The sequence below is a fragment of the Archocentrus centrarchus genome, chromosome 4 (assembly GCF_007364275.1).
Source record: "Archocentrus centrarchus isolate MPI-CPG fArcCen1 chromosome 4, fArcCen1, whole genome shotgun sequence".
Lineage (NCBI taxonomy): Eukaryota > Metazoa > Chordata > Actinopteri > Cichliformes > Cichlidae > Archocentrus > Archocentrus centrarchus.
Window position 1 is genome coordinate 25,766,229 of NC_044349.1, and position 26,009 is coordinate 25,792,237.

General features: G+C 39.4%; 2 protein-coding genes across 3 annotated transcripts; one reads left to right on the forward strand and one right to left on the reverse strand.

The window, feature by feature from the left end:
• Window positions 1-1,652: 1,652 nt before the first annotated feature.
• On the forward strand, window positions 1,653-10,766 carry tmem161a (transmembrane protein 161A). Its single transcript, XM_030728002.1, has 11 exons — window positions 1,653-1,784; window positions 2,263-2,366; window positions 2,455-2,538; window positions 2,706-2,797; window positions 2,973-3,129; window positions 5,647-5,862; window positions 6,084-6,227; window positions 6,314-6,427; window positions 6,562-6,736; window positions 6,859-6,955; window positions 7,970-10,766. The coding sequence occupies exons 1-11, from the start codon at window positions 1,782-1,784 to the stop codon at window positions 8,272-8,274; spliced, it is 1,491 nt and encodes a 496-aa protein (XP_030583862.1). The 5' UTR covers window positions 1,653-1,781; the 3' UTR covers window positions 8,275-10,766.
• A 1,622-nt stretch (window positions 10,767-12,388) lies between these two features.
• On the reverse strand, window positions 12,389-24,284 carry mef2b (myocyte enhancer factor 2b). 2 transcript variants are annotated; one of them, XM_030726838.1, is made up of 10 exons: window positions 24,212-24,284; window positions 24,050-24,128; window positions 20,116-20,189; window positions 18,314-18,517; window positions 17,897-18,025; window positions 17,532-17,721; window positions 16,434-16,582; window positions 16,037-16,151; window positions 15,201-15,306; window positions 12,389-14,534 (listed from the first exon to the last, which is right to left on the reverse strand). In XM_030726838.1, the coding sequence occupies exons 3-10, from the start codon at window positions 20,167-20,169 to the stop codon at window positions 14,222-14,224; spliced, it is 1,260 nt and encodes a 419-aa protein (XP_030582698.1). In that variant the 5' UTR covers window positions 20,170-20,189; window positions 24,050-24,128; window positions 24,212-24,284; the 3' UTR covers window positions 12,389-14,221. The 2 variants fall into 2 exon arrangements, with proteins under 2 accessions (XP_030582698.1, XP_030582699.1); XM_030726839.1 differs by having other exon boundaries at window positions 24,252-24,275.
• Between the last annotated feature and the right edge of the window lie 1,725 nt (window positions 24,285-26,009).

Below are 26,009 nucleotides of genomic sequence, written 5' to 3' on the forward strand. Positions count from 1 at the left end.
ATTTGATTCATGTTTGCAGATGCTTGCCCGACGGTGCATACAAGCCCACGAGAGATGCTGTTGCTTTACCGCTCAAAGCTCCATTTGATCAAATTCGCAGCTCCCATTGAAACATCATGCTCTCGCACCCAAATTCACATGACGAAGGATCAGGCACATCTTCAGCAGAAGGGCTGCCACCAATTAGCAGAAAGTGGGAATTCAATCAGCTTCAGAAGACCACCCAAATAACATGGACACACATGCTAAACACAGATTTGAATGCTGTGAATGGATCTTGGAAAAAGATCTTTAGAAGTCATGCTGCTGGAAATACTTTGCACTGTTGGAGGCTTTGGAAGGGATGAGCTGAAATTATAATGCATGTTCAGGCCATGTGTGTGTGTGTGTGTGTGTGTGTGCACATACACAATGATTTGGACCTTCAGTGATAAAGTATACCACACATGAAGGATGCATTAGTGCACAGAGAACCATACTGCAGCAGTCCCCAAACAGCTAATGGTTTACTGTATTCTGATGCCTAGAGATCATGTTAATACATTGCCAAATTACAAAACCATACACTTTGTCTTCAGGTGTGAAGATAACTGTGTGGTTATCATGAAGTTTCTTTTACCCCTCAAAATGGGAAAATAATATGTTAATACGTGATAACATCAAAAAGTGTGCTCTCTTCTTCTTTACCATTCCCTAGTGTTTGGTGTTTTAATACCAAAGCAGAGAGTAAGAGGAGCATATCTGAGACTTTAAGCTTCACAATCTGCATAATGTTTGTTTCCATCCACTGAAATGCTAAGATGCCCGATGGTGGAAGCATGAAACCCGGAGATTATCATTTGGAGGATCACACAGATGCATTAAGGGGCACTGAGGAATAACAAGGAACTAAGAAGGGTACAATTTTACATTTTAATTAGAGATGAGAAATAAAAGCATGCTGGAAAATTAAAACCTCTTTACAGGTTTCCTTATTGCTTGTCATTTTAAAAAAATAATTTTGTCGTAATTAAAAGGCTTATGCACAACATTTTTTTGTACGTTCAAACTGAGGGTAAAGTATTGTATTTTAATCAGACTGTCAGGGGCTAAGAGCCAATATAAGTGTTTTTTGCTCTGATGCCTTCATTAAAATTGGAAATACTGATGTGATTGAGTGTGGCTATTGCGCTATTTTGATTTCAATAAAGTTTCGAAAGTCAAATACCCTGCTCAAAGTGGTACATTACAACAACAAGAGCCAAAAGAGCCATATTTTAATATTTACAGCTGAAAATATGTTAAAGAGGTTAAAAAATTAGTTGTAGGAGTAGGAGTAATAGAAACTTTTTTTTTTAAATCTATGTATACTGTTGTTCTTTCTCAGTACTAAATATATACTATTATATAGTAGGCTAAAAAAAATGAGAACCTAGCCTGAGAATATACTTGACTACAATAGGCTCAGGCTCAGTAATGCTTAAGAGGAAAATCTTTATAAACTAGCAATTTGACTGTATGGTTACGAAAGCAATAGTTCGTATACTTTGAAAGTTAATCAGTGTACAGTACATCTTTACCTCCAGAGTGAGATCTTATGCTCAGGCGAATGTATTTGAATATCGGCTGCTTTCCCGGGGGACCTGAAGGTATCCTGTTACGACACGGTACGACACGAGTACATCCGGGACATTCAGCAGCTCCGCATGTCAGCAGGTTCAGTTCAGATGTGAAAGACTTCCCTGCATATGACAAAGCTTCTGCATCTGCTTTGGTTTTAACCACGCCGCTTGGAGGAAGAGATGGTAACTTTATTTACACCCTTCTATAAAAGCTTCACATAGTGCTGAGTGGCTCGTTAACGAGCTCTTTTTAGTGGTTCGGGGGACCGTTAGAGCTAGTTTGCTAATGCTAACCAGCTGCTTGCAGCGGCACTGACAGGTGGTGGAGTGCCAGATAAATTTAGCACGGTACTCGTTTGCTCAATTTCATTCATTTTGTAACGGCTTCCAGCGTATCCTGTGTTTAATGCTGTTGAACTGAACATCTTCCTGCTATTAGCTCTTTAACGTACTACGTGACTTAGCTTTTTTCGCAGGCTGTGATATGTAAACAAACCGTGATGCAACGAGCTTTGTTGCTCTTAAAACTCTGCTGTGTCTTTGCTGCGGAGTCGACACAGTTGTAGACAAGGCAATCCTGCTGTCTGGATTATTATCTACTAAATTACAGTATGCTCTCATGGGGATTCAGAGTTTGGCATGCATGTCTTTCATCTGACAGGCGCTGATGGGAGTTCAGCTGGTGGTCAGCTTACTGGCCGCCAGCATTATGCAGAGGATGGCTCCACATTGCTCATTTGCACGCTGGCTCCTCTGTAACGGCAGGTATTGTTAGTCGCACAATCAGTTTTTTCCGTTAATTGCGCAGGGCGCTATGAACTGCTTATATATATGTGCTTGTTGTTTCTTCCAGTTTGTTCCGATTCAAACACCCTTCAGAGGGAGAGCTGTGTGCCCTGGCAGGAAAGCAGATGCCCAAACAAAGCAGGAGAGACAGGTGGGGACATGCACCTTTGAAGCATGACGTTACAAAGTTATGCCACGTGTGTCCAATGCTAGAGTCACCACACTAAGACAGTATTATAGTGTGATTGCGATCTATAACTGATGTCTGTGTTTTTTCATGCAAACCTTGCATCATTTTTTTTTTTTTTTTGTTTATAGGAGACAGAATGGGGAGAATAAGCCGCTCACTGTGCCCAAAGACATCGACCTTCACCTGGAGAAAACACCAGTCAACGTCATTGACGCTCTCGGTAAAACAAATACTTCTTCATCCGCATCACTGTAATGTTTTGCAAGAACAAACATTATTTGAAGTCCAGCTGTTGACTGCTGAGTCTCAGCAATCAATGCGGCATAGTAGACTGCATGGAAATTTTCTGTGAAATAAAAACTTTTCATTTAACAGGTGTGTTTTTCTTGTTTCAGTGTTGCGCTTTTTCCTGGAGTACCAGTGGCTTATAGATTTTGCAGTCTATGCAACGGGTGTCTTCCTGTTCACTGAGTGTTACTACAGTGTGGTAGATGCCAGCAAAGAGATTAATATTGGAGTCATCTGGTGTGTCCTGACTGTTCTCTTCTGTCTGTATCCTTCAACTGTAAAACAAGAGCAATGTGAGACTTCTACACTATGCATGAATTAACTCTTTAGAGCCAGAAGGATATCTGTTAGGAAAATATTCCTTTAGACAGTCTTAATAATTGACCAAGAGAAACAATCTGGAGCAATATGGTTTTAATAAGTTTGCAAGCTGGAGCAACTACAAACAGTCACTATAAGTGTTACATGAATGAACTGCTTACTGACCTGTTCCTCTGAACCCCCTTTATACAGTCTGTAACTATTCCACCTAGAAAGATTAACTAAACATAGCAGCAAGTTTCTTATCTGATACTAACACACGTTTAGGGGGTTAACTGAATACAACAGGAGGTTTCTTATCTGGTACTACAGTAACAAAGGTTGGAAGGGGGGGTTGGAATGAGACCACTGTGTCTCAACTCTGATGCATTCAACCTTTCTATTTGAGGTGAAAACACAGTCAACATTAGTCACACGCAGGCTACATATTACATCTTAATACTATGCAAAGTTAAGTACTAAAATTTGGTTGAACATATGGTTAACATAAAAGATTAATACTTATTTAAATTTCCTTTCTTTAGATGGTGCCTTTTTAAAAAATTATCATTTCGGTTTAATGTGCATTTGTGAAGATAAAGTGTCCTCCATAATGTTTGAAACAAAGACACAATGTCTTTATCCCAATCAATAAATATATGATTGAAGTGCAAAAACTTTGCACAAACTGTTTAAGAATTACTGACATTTTTATACACAGCCCCATTTTCAGAGGTTCAAAATTAATGGGACCGTTGACTGACAAGCAGTTTCATGGTCAGCTGAGTCCTGTTCCATCGTGAAGCAGACATAGTATTTGAAGTTGATGCAGAGTGAGTGCTGAATTTGTATTTCATAGCATTCACTGTAATTTTGAAGTAATTTTGAATATGAGGCCCAAAGAGATGTTCGTGTAAGTGATAAACATTTTAGAGAGACAGCCAAATCAACAAATCAGTCTGGTGGATTTTTAGAAAGAATAACCAGCTCAGCAACACCAAAAGGGCTGAAAGACAGCTAAAGTGCATGATGGCAGAAGTAAAAAACTTCACAACATCTAATCAAGTCAAGAACACTGGTGAGGAGGCAGGCGTATCACTGTCAAAGTCTGTAGTAAAGAACAGCCTTCATGAATGGAAATACAGAGGATTTACAACAAGGTGCAGACTACTTATTACACTCAAGACCAGGAAGGTCAGATTAGACTTTGTCTGAAAACATCTAAAAGAGCCTGCATAGTTTTGTGAAAAATGCAAAACGGAAAAGCTTTTGATGAAAGTTTATGATGAAGTGATGAAGTTTAACTTGTACCTGAATGATGGGAAGATCCAAAGCATACCACATTATCTGTCAAACGTGGAGGCAGTGTTATGCCATGGGTATATATAGCTGTCTGTAGAGCCGGGTCACTAGTGTTTATTGATGATGTGGCTGCTGATAGAAGCAGCAGGATGAATTGTGAAGTGTACGGGGCTGTACTCTCTGCTCCGATTCAGCCAAATGCTGCAACGCTGATCAGACAGAACTTCATAGCGCAAATGGATAATGATGCAAAGCAAACTGCAGAAGCAACCCAAGAGTTTCTCAAGGTTAAGAAATGGAATATTCTTCAATGGCCAAGTTAGTTCCCTCATCTCAACCCAACAGACAATGCTTGTCTGTTATTAAATACAAAACTGAATGGAGAAAGACCCATAAAGAGGCAGCAGCTGAAAGTGGCTGCAGTAAAGCTCGAACGGAGCAACTCAATGGAGGAAGCCCAGCATTTGGTGATGTCCATGGGTTCTAGATTTAAGGCAAACATGAATTGTTTTTTATTTTAATCCAGGTATTAGAAAAACAGTGTTTATATTTACAATTATATTAGATTGTCACATTAATTTGGAACCTCTGAAAATGGGGGACTGTTTATAAAAAATGGCTGTAACTCTTCATGCTGGATTTTTGAAAAAATCCCTTGAATTAATGCTAAACGGCTGCACTGAAATCACATGTTGATTGTTTGATTTACAACCCACTGTGGTTGTGTACAGAGGCAAAAATACAAAATTTTGCCTTTTGTCTCAAACATTATGGTGGGCACTGTATGTATATGTTCAGTTTTTCCTATCTCACAAAGATAAGAAATCTTCAACAAATTCCTGGATCCAGATCCTCAACTGTCCACCCATTTATAACTGTTGGAGTAACTGAACTAATCATTTAACCTTGGCAGAAGTGATAATGTCACTGAAGATGGGTCAATAAGCATCTACAGTACTGAATGGTCTTACTAAGCTAACATTATTATTGCATTATTCACTCTTAATTAGCAGTACAGACACAACTAGTGAAAATATATCAGTAAATAAACTAATATAAAAACATTAAATAACTTCCTAAATATGGGATAAAGTATTTCTTATCAATGTTCAACCAAAGGTAAAGTATGTGTAGCCATTTTTACCTCTCACTTGCTTTCCTTTAACACTTGACCCTCAGAAAGACCCTTCACACCCTAATGAGCCACTATTTCCGCTCTGAGGAGGGGGGTGAGCGCTCAGTGTGCCTTGCCTTTGGCTTTCTTTGTCTGCTTGTGGCTATGTTAGTGTTGGTGGTCAGAGAGGACTATCTGGAGTTTGGCCTAGAGCCAGGTTTTTCCAGCCTATTTGACAACTTGGAAATCTTTGTCAAACAGCAGGGCTACGCTGACTGGTCGTACGTATCACTCCATGAAAAAAAAATAAAATACTGACCTGTTGTCTTTAAGGGAAGAACATGTTTTAAAATAGATTGATATTAAATGCTTACATGCATTGAATCCTCTGTGATTTGGCACAGTCATGAGTCAGACTGTATTTGACTGATGTCTGTGCTGCCAAGAAGCCCTGCTTAAATATTGGTGTCATTTACTGTTGCTGTGATTGCATTAATCTCAGAATCCCAGTGACTAAGCTGACGGTGAAGCTTGGTCTGGCTGCTGTCTGTGCCTACATTGGAGCTCTCATGGCCTTCCCTGGACTGCGGCTGGCTCAAACTCACCTAGATGCGGTACAGATGAACTCAGACCGCCCACTCATCCAGTAAGAATTGTTATATGTTCATGTCTTATTGCTACATATTAGCTGTGCTCTGCTTATTCAGTGGTGTCCCTTATGTTTCCTAACAGGATTCTGCTGCACATGAGTTTCCTGTCTCCAGTCATTGTGTTGGTTCTATGGGTGAAACCCATTGCGAGAGACTTCCTGGCCAATGCACCTATGGGAAAGACCTCTGTTACTTTGTGAGTGTTCATTTGTGCTCAACTGATCCACTGTGAGAAGCCTTAATTCTACTCCAGAATCAGGAAATAGAAGGTATTATCAGGCAGTGCCCAGTGGACACGCAGCTAGTTTCTGATAATTTCATTCTTTGCAGAGTCTCCAGTGAAGTATTTGACAGCATGCGCCTTTGGATCATCGTGGTGTTGTGTGTTCTGCGGCTGGGACTGACCCATTACCACCTCCAGGCCTACCTCAACCTGGCTCAAAAATGGGTGGAGCAGATGAAGAAGGAGGCAGGACGTATTGCTACCATTGACATCCAGCGAAAGGTCAGACAGTTTTACATACTTTTGACTTCTAAACAGCTAAACAGAAAGTTTTGAACTTTTTTTAAAGCATTTAATCAATAACTGCCCGTGCAAAGTAAAGTTTATGCGCTCCTGTTTTCCAGGTTACACGTGTGTTTTGCTACCTGACAGTAGTTAGCCTTCAATATCTGATTCCAGTTCTTCTCATCCTCTTCTCAACGCTATCCCTTAAGGCACTTGGTAAGTTAAAACACTCATTGTCATCAGGACCTCATGGCATTTGAAGGAGAAAATCACAGTCAACTATCCAAATGTAGACTCTCAAAAAAGCACTGCAGGCCAGAATGTCTCTGGAAATCAGTCAGATCAGACATTAGCCAGTTCCTAGACTGACAGCTCCTTAGGCCATGTGGATACCATGTGTGCTGCATCCTGAAGTTCTATCCAGGCAGCTCCCTCGCCTAAACCTCAGAGAATATTCCCAGGAGTGTCAGTGCCATATGAAGGGGATTATTTGTAACCATAAATACTCTGATATGATTTTTTGATGCATAAAAAGTTCAGCTACCATTGCCATGGATTTCTCTTGGAATTAACTGCAAAAACACTGGCAGTCCTGGAATGATGCTATAGAGTGAAGCATCTTTGCAATTATAGACAGTCTTTGGCTATTAGCTGATATGTCACTTGTTATTTTAAGTGGAGAAAGTGACTGTGCTGGCTATAAATGGGAAGCTGGTAATATTATCTCTGTTTTCACCTTTTATCTTGTTTATTATGAGGCTAGAAAGGAGGTTTAATTAGGGATTAGTTTGTGTCAGAGTGTAGTAAATCAGAATTTTGCCAACCAAAACCCATATCCAAAAAAAGACTGTTACTATAATCCAACTCTGAAATGTACAAGTTAATCTGTGTACTACTGTTGCGTGGACTTGTGCACAGATTCAGTTGTTTCTAGTCAGGAACAGCAAACCAACGGCTGGCTGTTACTTAAAAGATAATTTCATATCCCTTCAAATATCTGAAGACAAATCCTCCTCAAGTACTTTTAACTGATTTCACACAGTGAATACCTGTGCAGTAATCTCAGTTAAAGTATATTTGTACACAAATGCAGAATCTATATTCAAGGGATGAGAATTTTGATAATGGGAGTATTCTGGTTGTTATCTGTTGCACCCAGAAGCAGATATGTATGAGCGTATTAAAAAGTTTTAATGTCAGTGAAACATATCAGCCACTTGTTTGTTGCAGGGGACTTCTCCTGGAGTACAGGTGCCCAGGATATCCCCGGGGTGACACCGGCAATCGTGATGCCCACAGCTGCCCCCGTCCTGCCTGGAGGTCTAGATGAAGACGATGAAGGGATGGAGGACATGGAGGAAGACATCCAAGCCACAGTGGCTCGACTGTCAGAGACCTTCGCAGCGCTACGATCTGTCCTCACTCCGCTTTTCTACAGAGGGTTATTCGCCTTTCTCACCTGGTGGGTGGCTGCCTGCCAGGTCATAAGCTCTCTGTTTGGCATCTACTTCCATCAGTACCTTATGCAAAACTAACTGAGGAAAATGCAGTAACATGCTTCTGTGCATGCAGTGCAACTCCAGCGATCAGCTAAAGTTATGCTATTGCACAAGATATCTGCAGACAGCCGAGGGGACATTTCATTAGAATACAACTACAGATTGATTGCACCATTTTTCAGGTTGGATACTGTCTGTTGCAATATTTACTACCTTGTTGTCCTTGTAACCTTTTGAGACCTGCAGGACTCTGGCATCAGTAACACACAAATATACAGAAAGAGCTGGGGTCTGCATCACAAAGCAAGTTCAGTTTAGTCTTTCTTTGAGCCTTTGGCAGGCAAACCTTAATTAACATGTATCACAAAACCAATTGTGTGCCAGCTCAGTTAAATCTAGGCTTACTGCTTCAAGCACCTTCATGTTCATGTTAGGGTGGCACAATATACTGATACTAATGATAGCTGTGATAATTCAAAATTTGGGGGGGGGGGGTATTAAAAATATGCCAGTAAAGGTACTATTACAGACTCACTTTCCTCTGTGACTAACTGTTGTAGTGCAGCTTATCTGCACACTTTGAGTGACTGAAGCAAAAATAGCTGCCAAACTGTGGGGCAGGCCCCACTGGTGGGACATAGAGCTACTGCAGGTATTGTACAACCAAGCAAAAAATATGAAGTTAAACTTAAGGCCATTTTTTACTATTTGCCTTAGAAGCGACAACAGTGAAGTCTTTTTGGATGTTTAAAATATACCCTTTTGTAGTATTATGATGATCTGGTAATAATAACCACCCCTCACTGACCTGGTTCACGTTGCTGCCAAGCCATACCTCTTTATCTGCAAAAATTAAGGATGCATTTGATATTTTTTTCCAGGTTTACATTACTGTGGATTTATTTGGCTATTTACCTGGCATTGTTCACATTCAACAGCAAAGTAATCAGGGTGATACTTTAGTAAAAGCTGGAATTCTGCAGGAATTACCTCCTTTTCAGAGTAGGGCTCTAATTAGGAATCATATTGCAGGCCTTTTTTTTTTTTTTTTTTTTAAAAAAGATCTGCAATATTATTCCTAAACTGAAATAAAGATATAATTTGCTTTTTTTTGTCTGTGTGGAAAGTGTTATGATTGATTCATGACCAAGCACGTTTCCTCATGCTTGTAACAGTAAAGGCAAACGTAGAAGAAAAACAAATCCTGGCTGCAGTTTATATGACCAAAATAGTACATTTACTTAGTTGAGACTTTATTACTTTAATTGCTGATAAATAGTGCCTGCAACAGTATGCTCACTTAACATGCAGCAATAATTGCCATATCCTGGAGGATGGTGTGAAACAGGGAAACTCTTTTTTTTTTTTTTTTTTTAAGTCTTGTTTTAAATGCTAAAGATTCTGAAGAAATACTGGCTCCAGTTTTTTTAATAGAAAGACTTTTTAAGGTTGAAGCAGGTTAATCCTGCAGTGTCGGTGACCACTGTGATTTACTGAGGCTAAAACTGAACCAGCTTTGTGATGGCAGAAAACCAGAGTTAATCCCAAAGGCTGCTGGATCGCCCATCGACCGCTCTTTGTGGTACAGACCCCAGTGTTATCTTATCGCTACTTTAGCAGAACATTTTTCTGCAACTTTTCACATCTGTGTATCTATGCCAGTGTTAACTGATTTGTTTCCAATAGAACACTGTTAAATGCTGCACTTCTGATATTTGATGGAATCAGGACAGGTATGAGTACTTCATACCTGAGTAATAAGATATATTTTTTGAGGGTCTCTTTGCAGCCCTTAAAGTACCGATTCAAGAGTGCTACATGTTGTTTTTGTTAGTTTTGTTTTTGTCTTTTTCTGCTTCTTGTTTTTCTGTACGGAAGTAGTGCTCAGATCCAGCCTACTGACTATAATACAGTATGGCTGTGTATTAGTGTCTGAAATGGATAGATTCAGTTTTATTGTCATTGCTCAGTAGAAGTACAAAGCAATGAAAGCCAAACACTGAAGAGCTGTTGCTTTTTATCCTGAAGTGCCTGGGAGCTCAGGGATTTTTGTGTGTGTTTTGAAATCTCCTTCCTCCCTGATCATATGTATTTAGAACACATTGAAATGCTATAGTGAACACCGCAGATACATTTCTGTTTTACCCCTTATTTTTAAACACTACCCATGAACAACATGTTTAGGTGCAGCGTCTTAATAATTACCTACTTAAGTTTGTAGTTTGTTGTTTTTACTGCCAATCAGCCGAGTGTATGTTGGACTAATCAAAGCCTTCGTTGAATCTGTCTTCATCAGTGTATTTTATTTATTGTATTTATGATACATTGATACAGATTCTGTGATTCTGTACAATTTTTTTCATTCTGTTTGTGGATGGTTTTGATCAGTGTGTTTTCTTTAGCTAGTGTATTTGAATGCTCTGATATCATTATACTGTGAAGTTCATATGAAAATGTTCCTTTAGGAGATTTTCTGAATGCATGGTGTGCAAAACTTCAGCTGTAACCTGAATGCTTTTTTTTTTGTGCGTGGCTCTAATAAAATAATGTACTATTTTCACATCATCTTGACTGTCTCACTTAATTTTGCCTTCCACTGTGGAGCATGGAAGACGTCACAGATAAAGCATTTCCTTGTGAAGGACTGGTGCTTCAATTGACAAAAGACATGCATGACAATGGGGTGTCTAGTTGCTGTGCAGGGTGCTGATCTCTGACCCCAACCTTCCTGAGAAGATCTTTTTTTAATCACCTCTAATTATTATGACCCTGATGCCCCTCTAGAGTCTGGGAAGAAATGTTTGTGGTGGATCAACTTGGCTGAAGCAACTCAACATAATCCAGTTTCTGTACATATTTTATGGCGTGGGCTGCTTTTATAATTTCTATTTGAAAGTACTGTTTAAATTATTCACATGTACTTTGTGGCATTAACACAATATTCAAAATCTCATGGCAGTCAATTATCACAAAGTTTTTGCCAGAATGATACAAGTAGCTCCTTGGTTGAAAGCTGATGATTTATTGTCATCATTTAAATTCTACCTCCAGTCAAAACTTAGGAGCATTTTCCAGTAAAAGGAGCGACGCGCAACTCACCTCACTGTCTTTTTATGTGCTCTACTGGAGGACATTAACAATCACAAAGTGACTCAGAGGTAAACAAATTTGAGAGCACATCAGTTACCAGAAATCTGTGTAAGCTCATCCTCCTCCTCTGTGGTGGGCCCAGCCTCATGTACTGAAAGGTGACAGGAGTGACATACGTATACAATCACATTACTTTAATCATCTGTGCTGGAGGCCTCGGGCCCCTTCAGTCTGCTCTGTGGGCCGCAACAGGCTGAGTGAGGCACCAGTGGGTGACTGTGGTTGATGTAGAGGCTAAAGAGTATATGTGTGTGTGTGTGTGTGTGTGTGTGTGCGCGCACAGGACTCAGACATGCCCTACAGACTAGGCCCAGTGCAGCCTGGTCTCATGGGAGCAGACCAGACATGACCCCAGTGAAAGTATCTTTTTATTTAGGGAGGAGAGATGACAGGATGGACCAGTGCTCAATACTGTGTGTGTGTGTGTGTGTGTGTGTGTGTGTGTGTGTGTGCGTGCGCACCCCCCCCCCCCCCCCCCCCCCCTTGGCTATTAGTAGAAACGGAAAGGAAAGCAAATGCTCCATAACGGTAGCATAGAAAAACATTCTGCCATGGTTACTATGAGACAAGCAGCTGCGGAAATGAACCTATTTGTGTTCTTTTTTTCCTCTTTTTGAAGACATAAAGGTTTCCAGGCTTTTAAGTGGTCCATTCTCGTTCCTCTCATTTGGTGGCTGCGTGGTGAGTTGCCTGACAGGGTACTGACATGATAATGAGGGAGTGTGTGCGTGTTCAAAAGATGGAACGTAGGTGAATAAGACGAAATAAATGGACACATGAAGGCTACACAGTGGAGGGCATTTTATCAGCTTTCAGAATGAATGTACATAAAAACAGAGGGAAATGAATAAATGAATCACATTTTCTCTCTCAAGAAAGATGATAAACAAATGTCCTTTCCTATTAAAAAAAAATCAGACTGGGGCAAACATACAAAGTAAACAGTTTTTATTTAAAAGGAATCACAACAAATGTCAAAAAGGAAAAAAAAAACCTCAGTTTTGTTAGTGAAGCATTCAACAAACATAAAAAAAAAATCAACCAAAACATCAGAATACTGACAACTTTGTTTTTCATGCTGATATTAATCCACAAAAACGCACGAAAAATGAAAAGAGAGTTAAATCTAGAGCTTGAATTTGAAGACCCCCGCCAGCTGGATTATTGAATCTCTAAAGAGTTTAATTTGATTAATTGATTAACCATTCAGGGGACCCTGTGACAAGCTGGCGACCTGTCTAGGGTGCACCCTCGCCCTATGGTAGCTAGGATAGGCTCCAGCCTCCCCACGACCCTGCAAAGGATACATGGAAGAAAATGGAAGGATGGATTAACCATTCATTAGAAAATTAATCAGAAATACTTTATTGATCCCAGAGGGAATTTTCAGTTGTTACAGCTGCAACCGTATATCATATCATATGAATTACCAGTTAAGGCTGGTCTTCACTGCTCTGCACTTCAACCAATTCCAGCCAGCTTGTCAATGGAAAATAAGACGACCCCTTGTGGACAGTGAGTAAAAATGACCAGCTATTTAAAAATTTTTTTTTTTTTTACTGCCTTTTGTCATTTGAAGATCAGAAGCTGAAAGCGGAACACTGAAAGACATAAAGGTATCCAGCGCACAAGCTTAAAAAGCAAATTGACACATAAGTGAAAACCAGATAATAAACAAATGAATAAATGAGTATTTAGACTCATCTAGTATACCGCGTGCCATAAGCGTCTAAACATCATAAACTCAACAATAGCTAAACACTTACTACATGAAGCCCTTCAAAAAGAGTAAGTAAATAATTGTTTGTTTTTTTTAATAAAAAATTGACCAGATAAAAACAAATACATACTTCTTTGGCTGTCGCAGTATTTGTGTGCAATGCGTAGGGACAATAATTAAACACTTTGGTCTTAGTAGACTGCTGTGAGTGTTGCTGAAAAAAAATAAAACAATTAAACTATAATAATACTAAAGATTAAAAAACAAACAAACAAACCTGAAAAAGAAACTATTTTTACATCCCAAAGAAATGAGCCTAACCTAATCTCTGACACAGACCGGTGCCTGGGATCTTAAAAGGATGGGCTCACATATTAAAAAAAAAAAAAAAAAAATCCTTTTAGGCAATACTGCAGCAAACCGTTCCCCCAGCCCACACAGGTCTTGAAAATAGCCTCTCTTATTGTGATTCCTATGTAAGAGATGGGGGCTAAGATCTAAAAGCCATAAAATACAGGAAGATAATCTGAGGCTACAGCAGCCTGATTTAAGTTGGGATATTTTTAGAGCAAAACTTCCTTTTTCTTTGCTTCTCTACAAAGGATGCTTTGTAAAGCAACAGCAATAAAACACTGTCTGGACAAACAAATAATTCAGACAGCAGAAGCCTTCTGTCAGCTGAATTTTACAATGTGTTTTTAAAGAAAATATAGACAGAGACTTTCACATTTCTCTCATTAAAATTCCATTATGAAGGCATTTCTCCACATCCAAGACTGACAGTACATGCACTTCAGAGAAGTTCAGTTGGTCCCACTCTGCTGCTGTAGCCAACATCAACAAAGTCCCAGCAAAACAATCACATTTCCAAATTGTACTTTTTTGATTCACATTAGCTACACACAGAAAACTAAACCTAACCAAACCAAAAGCAAAAGTCTGTATATGTCTGTCTCCTCATGGGATCAAGCAAGTGATGCAGAGAAGAATTCTCCGCTGCCCAGGAGAGACCAGCTCTGTGTGAGGAGACAGTGAGAGGCATAGGTCGACTCTTTCTGGTTTTGTTTGAAGACAGGTGTTGACTGAGTGGGGCTGGCAGAGTGGAGCAGGTGGCTATCTTTGCCAGCCGTCACTCATCTCTAACTGCCTGAGCGACTGCCCTCCTTCCTCTTGGTCTTGCGGGTAGCCGACTTTGGCAAACTCCTTCGTGCCATTGGCCGGATGGGTTTCTGAAGGGGTATGGCGAGCCGAATCAGGGTTGCTCATTGGAGAATGCTGCCTAAGGTGGTGCAGAGGAGGGGAGGTAGGTGAGGACATGTGCTCAGGAGAGCTACGCTCCGATTTGATGTTGAGGTTGAGGGATGGCAGATGTGGAGAGGTTGGCGTGCAAGACTGAGAGGGGAAAGAGCACCCCCCGCTGGACCCTCTGAAAACGACAAGAGGGTGGATAAAATAAATATGGGTTCAAACGCACAGTCATCACTTCACTGCAGGTACAGCTAATGCAAGGGTGGCCAACTCCAGGCCTCGAGAGCCGGTGTCCTGCAGGTTTTGGATGTGTCCCTGATCCAACACACCTGAATCAAATGGCTGAATTACCTCCTCAGTATGCAGTCAAGTTCTCCATATTCCTGCTAATGACTTCTATATGTGATTCAGGTGTGTTGGATCAGGGACACATCAAAAACCTGCAGGACACCGGCTCTCGAGGCCTGGAGTTGGCCACCCCTGAAACGGCTTGAAGAAAACTTGAAGATGTTCAAAAAATGTGAATGTTTCAAGAAAAATTTTAATATATTAAAAATTTTAATACGTTTTCCACATTTAATTTGTATCAAATTATGTTATAATTATCTTCCATTTAAAAATTTCAAATGCAGTTTATTTTTATTTTTCATTTTCTCTTTTCTATTCTCCTTATTATGCAGTGTAGATAGATAGATAGATAGATAGATAGATAGATAGATAGATAGATAGATAGATAGATAGATAGATAGATAGACTGTACATGTGAAGTCTATAAGTCATGAATTGTCTATTTTATCCACACAGTGAGTTTACTGTATTACATCTAAAATTATGATATGCTCACACAGGATTTATGTGAGGCCCATGAGGCTCCTGAGGCGGCTGTGCTGGTTGCCAGGGGTTTCCTCGCTGTAAACTGACTGAGTGATAAAAACCAGGCTGGCTGTAATCTGCAAACAAAGAATAGACATGGATTTGGTGATCGAACACAAGATGAAAAAAGAAAAAAGAACTAAAAGATACAGTTTAATAAAGTGACTTCATTTTAAGAAAAGATCCACTTCACAGTAAGGCTGGTTTGACATTTTGGGAAATACCCTTAGTATTTTTTTTTGTTTGTTTTTGATGAGTGCAAGATAAGAAGATTGTTACTTCTCACCACTCATGTCTGTACACAAAAGATGAGGCTACAGTCAAAAGGTGTGCTGCTTAATTTGACACAGTGTGAAAAAACTATCAAAATTAAATTTTTGCCTTTTTTTTTTTCCTTCTTCTTCTTCATTTATTTATTTATTGCAATCTGTCGAAGTATTTCTTGGCTGGATTTAGCAAGAACTGGAATGTTTTGTCATCATGATTTCACCAGGAAACCAGCTGAAACTCTATAAGCTCCTAACCCTGCACAAACCCCTGACCCTTTTTGCGCTGTTTAAACAAATAAGAAAATCTTTGTGTACTGGTAATGAGGTTTTAGAGTTGTTAGGTGCCCTTGTTTGCAGTTGTCACGCTAAGCTATGCTAAGAGAGTACCTGTGGTAGGCTCATTTTTACTATACAGACATGAGAGTGGCATTAACCATCTGATCTAACAATGATTATTTAGGACAATGTCAAGCTATTGCTTTGAAATTGTCATATATATTTTAAATTCACACTCTTACTCAGAACAGAGGGGACATACCAGAGGCTCCCGGGGAGGGGAGACCATAGCCTCCCAAACTGTGACTCAGCAGCCCTGCCTTACCCATAGCCACCATGGAGCTGCTGCTGTGTAGGCCCTGGTACAAAAGACCCCTCTGATGATCAGAAAAAGGGAAACAGCCACACTGAAACTCTTGAGTTAGTATTGATACAGTGACATCAGTGTATAAACACCGAAAAAAATGTGTGAATATTATAATTGTGAGAGGTGTGAATGAGTCAAAAAAAACCTGTGAAACTACTTGTCCAAGTTTGTGGAACTATTTATGCATCTTGGCATTGAATTAAGAACCTTAGTTTTTATAAGCAGTATAATACATGTTGGATGCACTGACACCTATTTGTTTAGATCACACTGGATAGTAACAGCCACTTACAGCAGAGCTGTGGTTAGCACGTGTGGCCCCCATGGCCTGATTAGCACCATCTGCCCGCAGGTTTTCAGTGCCCACGTTCAGAGGAGGAGGGCTTTTCATGTCCAGAGCTCGATTTAGGTTGCCATGGGAAAACACAGAGTAGCCGATACCTAAACAGTGAAAGAAAGGAGCAGGAAGTGAAAAGAGATCTAAGCCTGTTTTGCTCCTGTCATTTATTTTCTGTGATACAAGCATCACCTCCCACTGTTGCAGGCTACAAGTGTGATAAGAAAAAAAGAACTTCTTCTTTTACTTTGACCTTTGAATGAGTTTCTAACCTTTATGAAACGCCAGGCAGCTTATTTACAAGTCTGAAGATTTATAATACATTTAATTGTACTGGTGATGTGGCAGAATCCATTGTGAACGCAATGCTAACTAACAATCAGTGTCAAATCTTAGCAAAAACATAATGCCAAAAACATCAGTGATCAGTACTTAATGACATCACAGTGCACCCAAACAGTTAGAGATAGTATGAAGGCTGCCATGATAGGCAGGTGTGATACATTCTGAATGGAAACCACAGAGCTGGTTGTAGCTGTTGTTACACTGGTGGAGGGCCAGTTTCACATAACAGACCGACAGTGCACACACACACACAAACACACACACACACAGACACACACACATGCACACACACTCATTTCCTGTGAGTTCACAGCCAGATGCACAGATGGCTGACGGTACGCATGAATTTTACAGAAGAGCATTTAACAAGAAGTTAGACGAGTGGCTCGTGGATTTCCATGTGAACATTTTTGACTGTTTAAAGGCAGAATTATATTGATAGATGGCATCAAATAAAAAAAGAAAATCACTCAGACTTATAATTTTTGTCATGAAAGTGTTAAAAAAAAAAAACACCAGTGACTCACAAATGAACATAAATACAGCAAGGGCACTGAATTTGTGCACCTTGTTGCTGCCACAACAACATAAAGTAACACAATGTTACAATGTGAATTGTCAACACGTTTTTGCAGACACGAAACTGCAAAAGTAGATAATACATTTAGTAGATAAAATGATTCTGGGATAATGCTTCATTAGACTAACCTGAGTGTGGAGACATGAATGCTGTGTGTGTGTGTGGTGCAGCAGGACTGGCAGAGCTGGACCTGGAGTTTAGAGATTTAAAGCCTGGGGGTCTGTGGGAGGCCATGCTGGATCCGGAGGAATTGGGAAAGCCGTTCTCGCAACCTGTAGACACGAGGAACTGCGCCTCCGGTGAGAGCAGAGAGGGACCCTGTAGAGTAAAACACACAACAGTTTGAACATATGATCAGTTTCATTTAATTAAAGATGAAAACGCAGAATTCCTATTAGAGCTAATTCACATTAGTTTTTCTCTCTTCAGAGTTTCAGCATGTCTGTGTGAGCGTGTGTTGAGTGTATAGGAGCAGAAGTGTGCGGGGACTGACGTAGAAGCGCTGGCGAGCCACAGAGAGATCGATGCCCTCACTGAGAGGATATTTGTCTGCTGCCACCTGCATGCTCTCCTCACTGTCAAGCTCTGAGCCATCAAGACCGAGGCCTTTCCTACGCAGGGTCTAATGCAGAACAGAAAGTGCATATGGAAAATTACTTGCAATGAAAACATGATGCTTTTGAACCACAACAATGTCATGTGAATGGGTTTTCATTCAGACTATACAACACCTGCGTTTCCAATTTGGAGTTTTTTTTTTTTTTTTACAATATCCTCAGTGAGATTTTTTAGCTAAATATTCAGGAAAAAAAAAAATCAGTTAAAAAAATGTTTTATGTAACAAATCACAACCGAGTTTGCATATCAAACGCTTTTGCATAGTTCTTCTAAATAGCTTCTGAAACAGTACCTCCAGTATGTCTGTGTTGGTGCGACTCTCGTGTGGCTCGCTGTACTCTGTGTATTTTAACAGAACTTTATCCATGTCTGTGCTGGCGTACTGGAACAGACGGTTGGTGCTGTTGAAGATGATGAGAGCGATCTCGCAGTCACAGAGCACGCTCAGCTCGTAAGCTTTTTTCATCAGACCAAACTTGCGTTTGGTAAAGGTCACCTACAACAGAAGAAAAACATAGAGGTTTACACTTCCGAGTGAAAAAAAAAATTAAGGGAGTTGGTTAATTAAAAAGAAATGGAAAACTTTTTTTGGGCCTTTAATAAGATACTGTGGATAAAATTTCAATCCCAAAAAACTCAACCTGATCACTTGAAATACCGACAATGTTACACATTCATTTCAGGGGGACTTTACAATCTTTACAGTAAAGAACACTATCCATCCTCAGACACTTCATTCAGATAAGGAAAACTTCCACAAAAAGCAAACCTTATCACCACAAAACATTCACTACCAAAGATCAGATATGAGAAATAAATTGTGTTTACCAGTACGGTGAAAACACTTCAGTAAGTTTTCTGGCTGTCTATACAGACTCCGTATGTATTTAATGTGTTTTTTTTCTCACACAGGTTATGCTTCCTTAGAATAAATCCATGGTGTTTCCTGGCAATGTAGTATTTGAACACTTATTGACACATCAATAGGCTAAAAATATAATGTAAATATTTTGTTCAGGCGGCAGTATTGTGCAAATGTAACATCAGTCTGTGGTAACTTCAGAAAGCGGTGTAACTTCTGTGCTGTAAGTCGATATCAGTATTATACTGTATATGTAATCAGTTCTGTCAGATTCATTTTCCATCAAACTGAGAAACAGTTCCTCTTCCATTAAATGCTATATATTCTTGTTAGGCTTTACATATTTATAAATATTTCCTCTTGCTAAAGTCGACTTTTTAGCGTGCTCACTTCAGCTTCTTGTTCAGTGTGAAAGACTACCCTTTTGGCAGTTAACAAAATCTCACTTTAACTGGTGTTAGGTCATCAGTGTTAGGTCATCATATCATTGTCCAGAAAATTTGCATTTACTTCCACTGGGCTGAAGATTGGCTCTTAGAAAATAATGCGTGTTTCTGCTGTTGCAAACTGTGACTATAAGGTTTTAATTATGTTTCTAACCAGGTTAAATATCAAAATTTGATATTTCACTGATATATGCATGCACTCGCATTTGCATTTCAATCAGTGAAGCTATCATGTTATGTGTTACACATTTGCAGTACTGGACAAGAAACAACCACAGTATAGGCTACATATCATGCGCATTTGCATGAAACATTCACCGCTATTTCTGTACTAAGCCAGTACTTGCAGAATTAAGCGATACTTAATAATGAAGTCTAAAAAACATCAAGAAGGGGAAAATGGTAAAAATATGCCTGTTACATATCTCAGGATGTCAGTGTGAGGTCTTTAAATGTCTTGGATTGATATAAATTTTTAAATATAAAGAGAAAAGCAGCAGCTGTTTGCACTTGACACTTAAAAAATTATCAGATTGTTAAAATAATCAACGATTAATTTTCTGCTTTTCCTGCAGTCAACTATAACTTCAGCAGAATGGGTTAATATAACAATAGAGCACAAATCCTGCTGAAGAATATAAAATAAAATGAAAACAAATATATATACATATATATTTATATATATGTATATATATATATATATATTTTTTTTTTCATTTTATTTTATACAAACACACACACACACACACACACACACACACGAAACATGAAACGGTGTGGGCCCACCTGTCTATTCCTCTGGTCAAGAATACGAGAAATTTGTATTTTCTTCCTTCCCATTTTCTCTTATAGCGTGACACCTGTTAAAGACAGAAAATCAATTCTGTAGAAGAATAAAACAGCATACTTTAACATTTTCACTGCTGCAGTGAAAATCAGCACCAATGAAATGACCTAAAGTACTTGAACCCTTTACTCCTCTAGATCACAGAAAATAAAATCTGGGAGAAAAATTTGCCTTGAGGCTCAAGCTTACATTTGCAAGCAGCTGAACTAATTATTAATTATTACCATGGATTTGAGCCTTTTAGATGATATGATTTACATTTTATAATAACAATAGAATAACTGTTTAGTCATTTATGTAATTCTGGTGGGAAATTGTCATCCCTTTAGTTTAAGTGACTCAAGTCTTTTCCCCTCAGTAGGGCGAGGTTGTTTATTTTTACCACCATGAAGCGATGCGGTCTAAAGTTAGCGTGGCTCTTGTGGGGCTAGCAGTCCACACAGAATGACACCCTGACAGTCTGGGTTACCCCCGGGCCAGCAGCACAGTGCTTGACTGCACCAAGCGGCCCCAAGAGACAGGGTTAAAAATACAGCCATAGCTCTTTTTAAAGGTTCAGCAGGCAATAGCTGAAACCAAACAGTAGAAGGAAAACGGTGTGTTCTTGAAAGATGGCTGATGCTAAAAGCCACCCACTCCTCTCTCATGCACAGCCAGGTCAGAAAAAAAAAACCCAGGATTTTGAGGGGCAGATAGCAAAGATGTGGCTGGCTTGAGAATGTCCATTTTTGAAACTCACACCCGCGGTTTTTCTGTTTTTCTTGGGCTAGAAAACTACTGCATAGAAACAAAAACAAAACTGAAAAACATGAAACTGAATGTTTAATTTCACCGATGCTTTAAGACATGGCTATGAAGTCACTTTGCTGCAAAACAACACAACCCTAAATCAAATGCATACATAAATTTGCTCTGTGTGTGAGCTGTCTCCATTTGATGCTCACTGTCAGTAAAATGACTGTGTTAAGTGGTGGTCTGACTCCTCTGACCCGACCATACAGTATTTCTCCAAAGCCCAGAGGAGTTTTTGCTGGTTTTCCCCCTTAATACTAGATGTCTTTGACTTCTCTATATTTAGTTGCCTGCCCCTCCTGATGGTGCCTGAGCGGATATGAAGCCCATGTTCCCACGACCCCTAAAGTACCCGCTATCCTTCAACGAGAGCTTGGCACACAGAAATTTGGGGCATGTCTGGAAGAATCCACCTCGTTGCCCTCATGATTACCTTATAAAGTCCTATGTCATTTGCTTCGCTGAATATGCTGCAGACACAAGACACACCTCAAAAGTAACAGCTGCAGACACGCTCATCATTGCCAGTGTCTCTATGGTGAAACAAAGCACACAACAGGCAAATCGAACCACAAAACCAGCATTGGTCTGTCTAACTAGCAACTCAGCTACCACAAAGAATTCACACCAGGTCAAGCTGTTCTGTTTTTTGGACCAGAAGTGAGACAATTTCACCCCATATCAAGGGACGTTAATGTTGAGAAGAGAGGGAAGTGGGACATACATTCTAAAAAGGGCTGAAAGATGTTTATCTCAAGGTTTTACCGAAGGTTCCTCTCCTCTCAGATATAACCAAATGGCAGCTTTTAGTGCTGCAAACAGCTCTGTTAAAATGCTTGGCTAGTTGGGTAAATATAGCTGCACCTCCAGTCAAACAGTGGGGAGTTAGCTATAGAATATCTATGTGGTTTAGAAGGTTTATCAAAGGCCTAAAGGCCACGACAGGCAGGAAAAGCCTGGCTGTGCCTCACAGCTAAATCTGGATGTTTTCCCATATGACAACTGCCACTTGAGGTCTGCACATTCACAGAATCACTCAAGCAGCATGTACCTAGTTCCTGTGACGTTTCATCTCCATGGTCAACTACTGAACAGGTGGTTGTCAAACGGAAGGAGCAGATTTTTTTTTCTCTTTTCTTTGCCGTCAACTGGACATGAACGCAAAACAGAATCACTGTCTATCCTGTCATCGTGTGATAGTTCAGCACATGCACACTTTGCCCTGAGTCTCAGGCTTCTATAGGGACAGTGCCTTTGTCATGTGCCTTCCTAAAGGTGAGACAGTGGAAAACACTGAGCACAGACACATAGCAGGGCACCAGGAGCTTTGCTTTCTTACATACCCCGGGATCGTCTGACTAATCACTGGGGAACTCTCTCGAACAACAATGCACATGCACAGAAAACCCCGCACATCAAGGTCATTTTAATTGGTCTTATTAGCAGTGCTGATGTTGCTCATTAACAATGTGTATCATGTTTTTCTTGCTGCAGTGAATTGTATGCATGAATGAAGAGGGGGGAAAAAGTAGGGCATTTGTAGAGTATTGGGGGTTCTGCTTCAATGGTTTCCTTTCCATGAGTCATTCAGAGCATGGTGGCTTCAAACGTTTCAAAAACACGGTAAACACATGTGAGCACATTAGCCCAGGAGGTTCATGGCTTATTCTGCAGTGAAAAAGCAGATTCTCAATATTTATATACAGTACTGGTTGCTAAAGTGGCTACATTAATAACATTAGTGTTATTAAATGAATACAAATACTGATTGTAAAACACGGTTTGAAAACAAGCGATCAAAAAAGAATATACTACTTTGGCTACTCTTTTAGTCATTTTGGCAACTTCTGGATGTCATATCAAAGTCCAGTGTTAACAGGGCTGATGTCTGTCTTCAAAAATAACACAATCCCTGTTCTAGTGCATATTACATTACATATACATACATATTTCTTAAGTTAAGTAAAGGTGATGTCTTAGTAACAGCTTCATTTATTCAAATCAGAATCAGGGCCCTAGGGGAACACTTTAATTATTAGTCTTTATAGTTCTTGACAAAGCCTTGCATAGCTAGCATCTTGAGTTTTTTAAAAAAAACAATAAAAATTATTTCTATCATGTAGCATATGCAACTGAATATGCCTCTGTTTGCCACCTTAGGGGTCAGATGGTTCATGTGCCCATCGGGCCTTTGCAGAGTAATGGTGAGGAAATATTTGTCTAATTTTAACTGGGGATAATTGAATTGCCATGATATTTTTGATAGAGCCAGACTAGCAATGTTACATGTAGGCATGTGCTGAACATTTGATCTTTCCATAAATAGAGAAAAAAGTTTATTTTAGGTCTTTCAAAGGGTTAGAAAGTCTGACATCCTCCCAAACAATCTCATCCTGAAAGAGGAAAACAGCTCTGGGGGCATTAAACATAGCAAAAGTAAATTTTGAGTAAAAAGTAATGTCAGAAAATTAGCAAATCACAATGATTAATGCTTATTTTAAATTAGACTGAACAGTCAAGTGACTGAAAGGGCAACGGGTCTATCTATCTATCTATCTATCTATCTATCTATCTATCTATCTATCTATCTATCTATCTATCTATCTATCTATCTTAAAGAACAACTACTTATATTAAAGAATAAACGCTGAATAAACTCAACTGAGATGCTTCTTAATTGAGCCAGTCTGCTCTGAATGGACTCGTGGGATGTGCTTGTTTCCAAAGGACACGGATTCATTTTCCACAGCGAGCTAGCAAGGATTAAATAATAGTAATAAAAAAGGAAAAAAAATAAATTGCTTGAAAACGGTAATGGATAATCTAATAACTCGCTGACGTCATTTAAAATAGACCGTTTAAGAATAGCCTGTCTGTCCCCGAGTTGCCAAGCACCCCTGTCTATTATAGCTTCATCTCAGTAACACAGCAACAGGTACTTTACTCACAGCTGTGTCATGCAATGTTCCACACAGGAAACCCCAGGAAGCTTCGCTCATTTGCCTTAAAAACCGAAATAAGACGATAAAAAAAGAAACTTAACACGTGCATAAAAAACAAAAATAGAACATCTGATCTCACCTGTTCCTCGAGCTTCTTTTTCTCTGTTTACTTCTTAGTTTCGCCCACTTGATCAGGACCAATTAAACGGGAACAGTTGCTAATCGGAAACATAAATGACAAAATGAGCGGGGGGGAGTCTTGCCGTGCGCTCTGGTCTTCTGCAGATGCAGAAATATTCACCTGATGCAGAAGCTGATGGTGATTCGGGAGCGCTGCTTACCAACAGCTGGCTGCTGCAGCCCGGCTCTCTCTCTCTTTCTTTCGCTCTGCGTGTGTGTGTCACCACACACCGCCTCCTCTGCCGTGCCATTGGACACACTCCTCCACCTCCCATCCGTGCGTAGAAACGCACCCGTCACTCTGTCATTACGTTCACAGCAAAGGTTTTAAATTTTATCTCCACACACCACAGCCACTCTTGATTTATGGGGTGTAAATAATGACATAATTCTAAAAAAAACAAAACAAAACAAAGTGTTTGAGCTATTCTTTGTTTCACAGGCACGACTCAAAAGCGCATGTTTTAAGATATATTTATTATTTCATTCTTTTGCTTGTGACTCCTTCGTGTATCACAAAACATAACAAGGTTTTTGCAGGACATTACTTCAAAAAGTATGCAACTTTATAGAAAATATAGTAATATACAATGATAGTTTAATTAAACTGCTTTGCTGGGATTCTGCAAAACTTAAATTAAGTAGTAAGTCACATAAACTCAATATACTGTTCAAATGTGAGTGCTTTGAAATGAATTAATTATATTAGTTGAGCCATTAGCTAGTTTATTTTGCTATTATTAGTTAAGCCGAGTCTGAGAATGTGATTATAATAATTCTTATTTATTTAGGTTATTTAGGTTACACAATAAAGAAAGAGGCAGACGAGCACGGAGCATGGGTGATGCATATGATGGTTCGTCCCCAGTTACAATGCAAGAATTAGGTGTGAAAATCTGGGCAGCATATCCCATTTGCAGCATTATTTTGATACCAGATACCCCATATACCCCTGCACACAATAGGCCTATGTTATGTTATTTTTTTTTTTCTATTTACTGGATTCTAGTATGCTGTGTGACTGCTGCTGCAAAAAATGAAATAAAATTAAAAAATTTTTAAAAATCCCCTCAAACTTAAATGCTGCTTTGCATTATGAAGTAGACGGAACAGTGTGCTTTTTAAAATCAGCCCCTGAAGAGTCAGTGAACCTAAAAAATAATATTCTGGGCCAAAAGTCATTCAGTATCAGTGAGAATATGTAGAGCAAAAGTGTTCTCTTCTAGTCCAATGTCGTTTTGACAAAAATATCTAAACATTTTGACCACCTTGGTTTTCACAGTATCAAAAGAACTTGTTTTTGTGGCAGTGACACAAAAACTTCAGTCTAAACAACTGATGAGCCAAAGTCCATCTGTCATTTTGACTGATGAATTAAAGACTTCATGCATGTAAAAGTCTTTTTGGAGTTTGTAGGGTTTTGCAGCTGTTATGGGAAAAGGAAATATATTATTTAAAAAAAAGTTAACATTTTATTATGAGATAGAGATCTCTTTTGTGTTACAGTCCATGTGCACCGCAGCAACTGGAACACTACTTTATGAAAAGCAAACCTGAACGTGAACACTGGCCACAGGTCATTGCTCGATACCAGCGTCTCATTGTGGTGACCTGCTGCTGCAAGCTAAACCTTTCTCTGTCGTGCAAATACTGACAGCCACATCACACATCTACAACAATCAAAGCCTTGACACAACATAACTGCAATAACACTGCAAAACTATAAAATCGTTTAAATTGCCCATTAAGAGTCCCGTGAGGCTTTGAGCTCATCTGTCCATATATCAAATATACTCAAATTTTTAAAAAAAAGCAAGTATGCAGGCAAAAACTGTGGCTAAACAGGTACGGGCAATTAAATACAAAATACCGGATATAAAGTATAAATTGTGAAGTATTTAATTTAAGTGAAGGCATGC

Excerpts from the sequence above, each read along its gene's own strand:
- mef2b (XM_030726838.1), bottom strand. The coding sequence starts at position 20,169 with ATGGGAAGGAAGAAAATACAAATTTCTCGTATTCTTGACCAGAGGAAT. Across the intron at positions 18,518-20,115 it reads TTGACCAGAGGAATAGACAG|GTGACCTTTACCAAACGCAA; the intron begins GTGGGCCCACAC and ends CTTCTGTTGTAG. Across the intron at positions 17,722-17,896 it reads TGGCTCGCCAGCGCTTCTAC|GGTCCCTCTCTGCTCTCACC; the intron begins GTCAGTCCCCGC and ends TTTACTCTACAG.
- tmem161a (XM_030728002.1), top strand. Across the intron at positions 6,428-6,561 it reads GGAAAGACCTCTGTTACTTT|AGTCTCCAGTGAAGTATTTG; the intron begins GTGAGTGTTCAT and ends CATTCTTTGCAG. Across the intron at positions 6,956-7,969 it reads GCTATCCCTTAAGGCACTTG|GGGACTTCTCCTGGAGTACA; the intron begins GTAAGTTAAAAC and ends TGTTTGTTGCAG.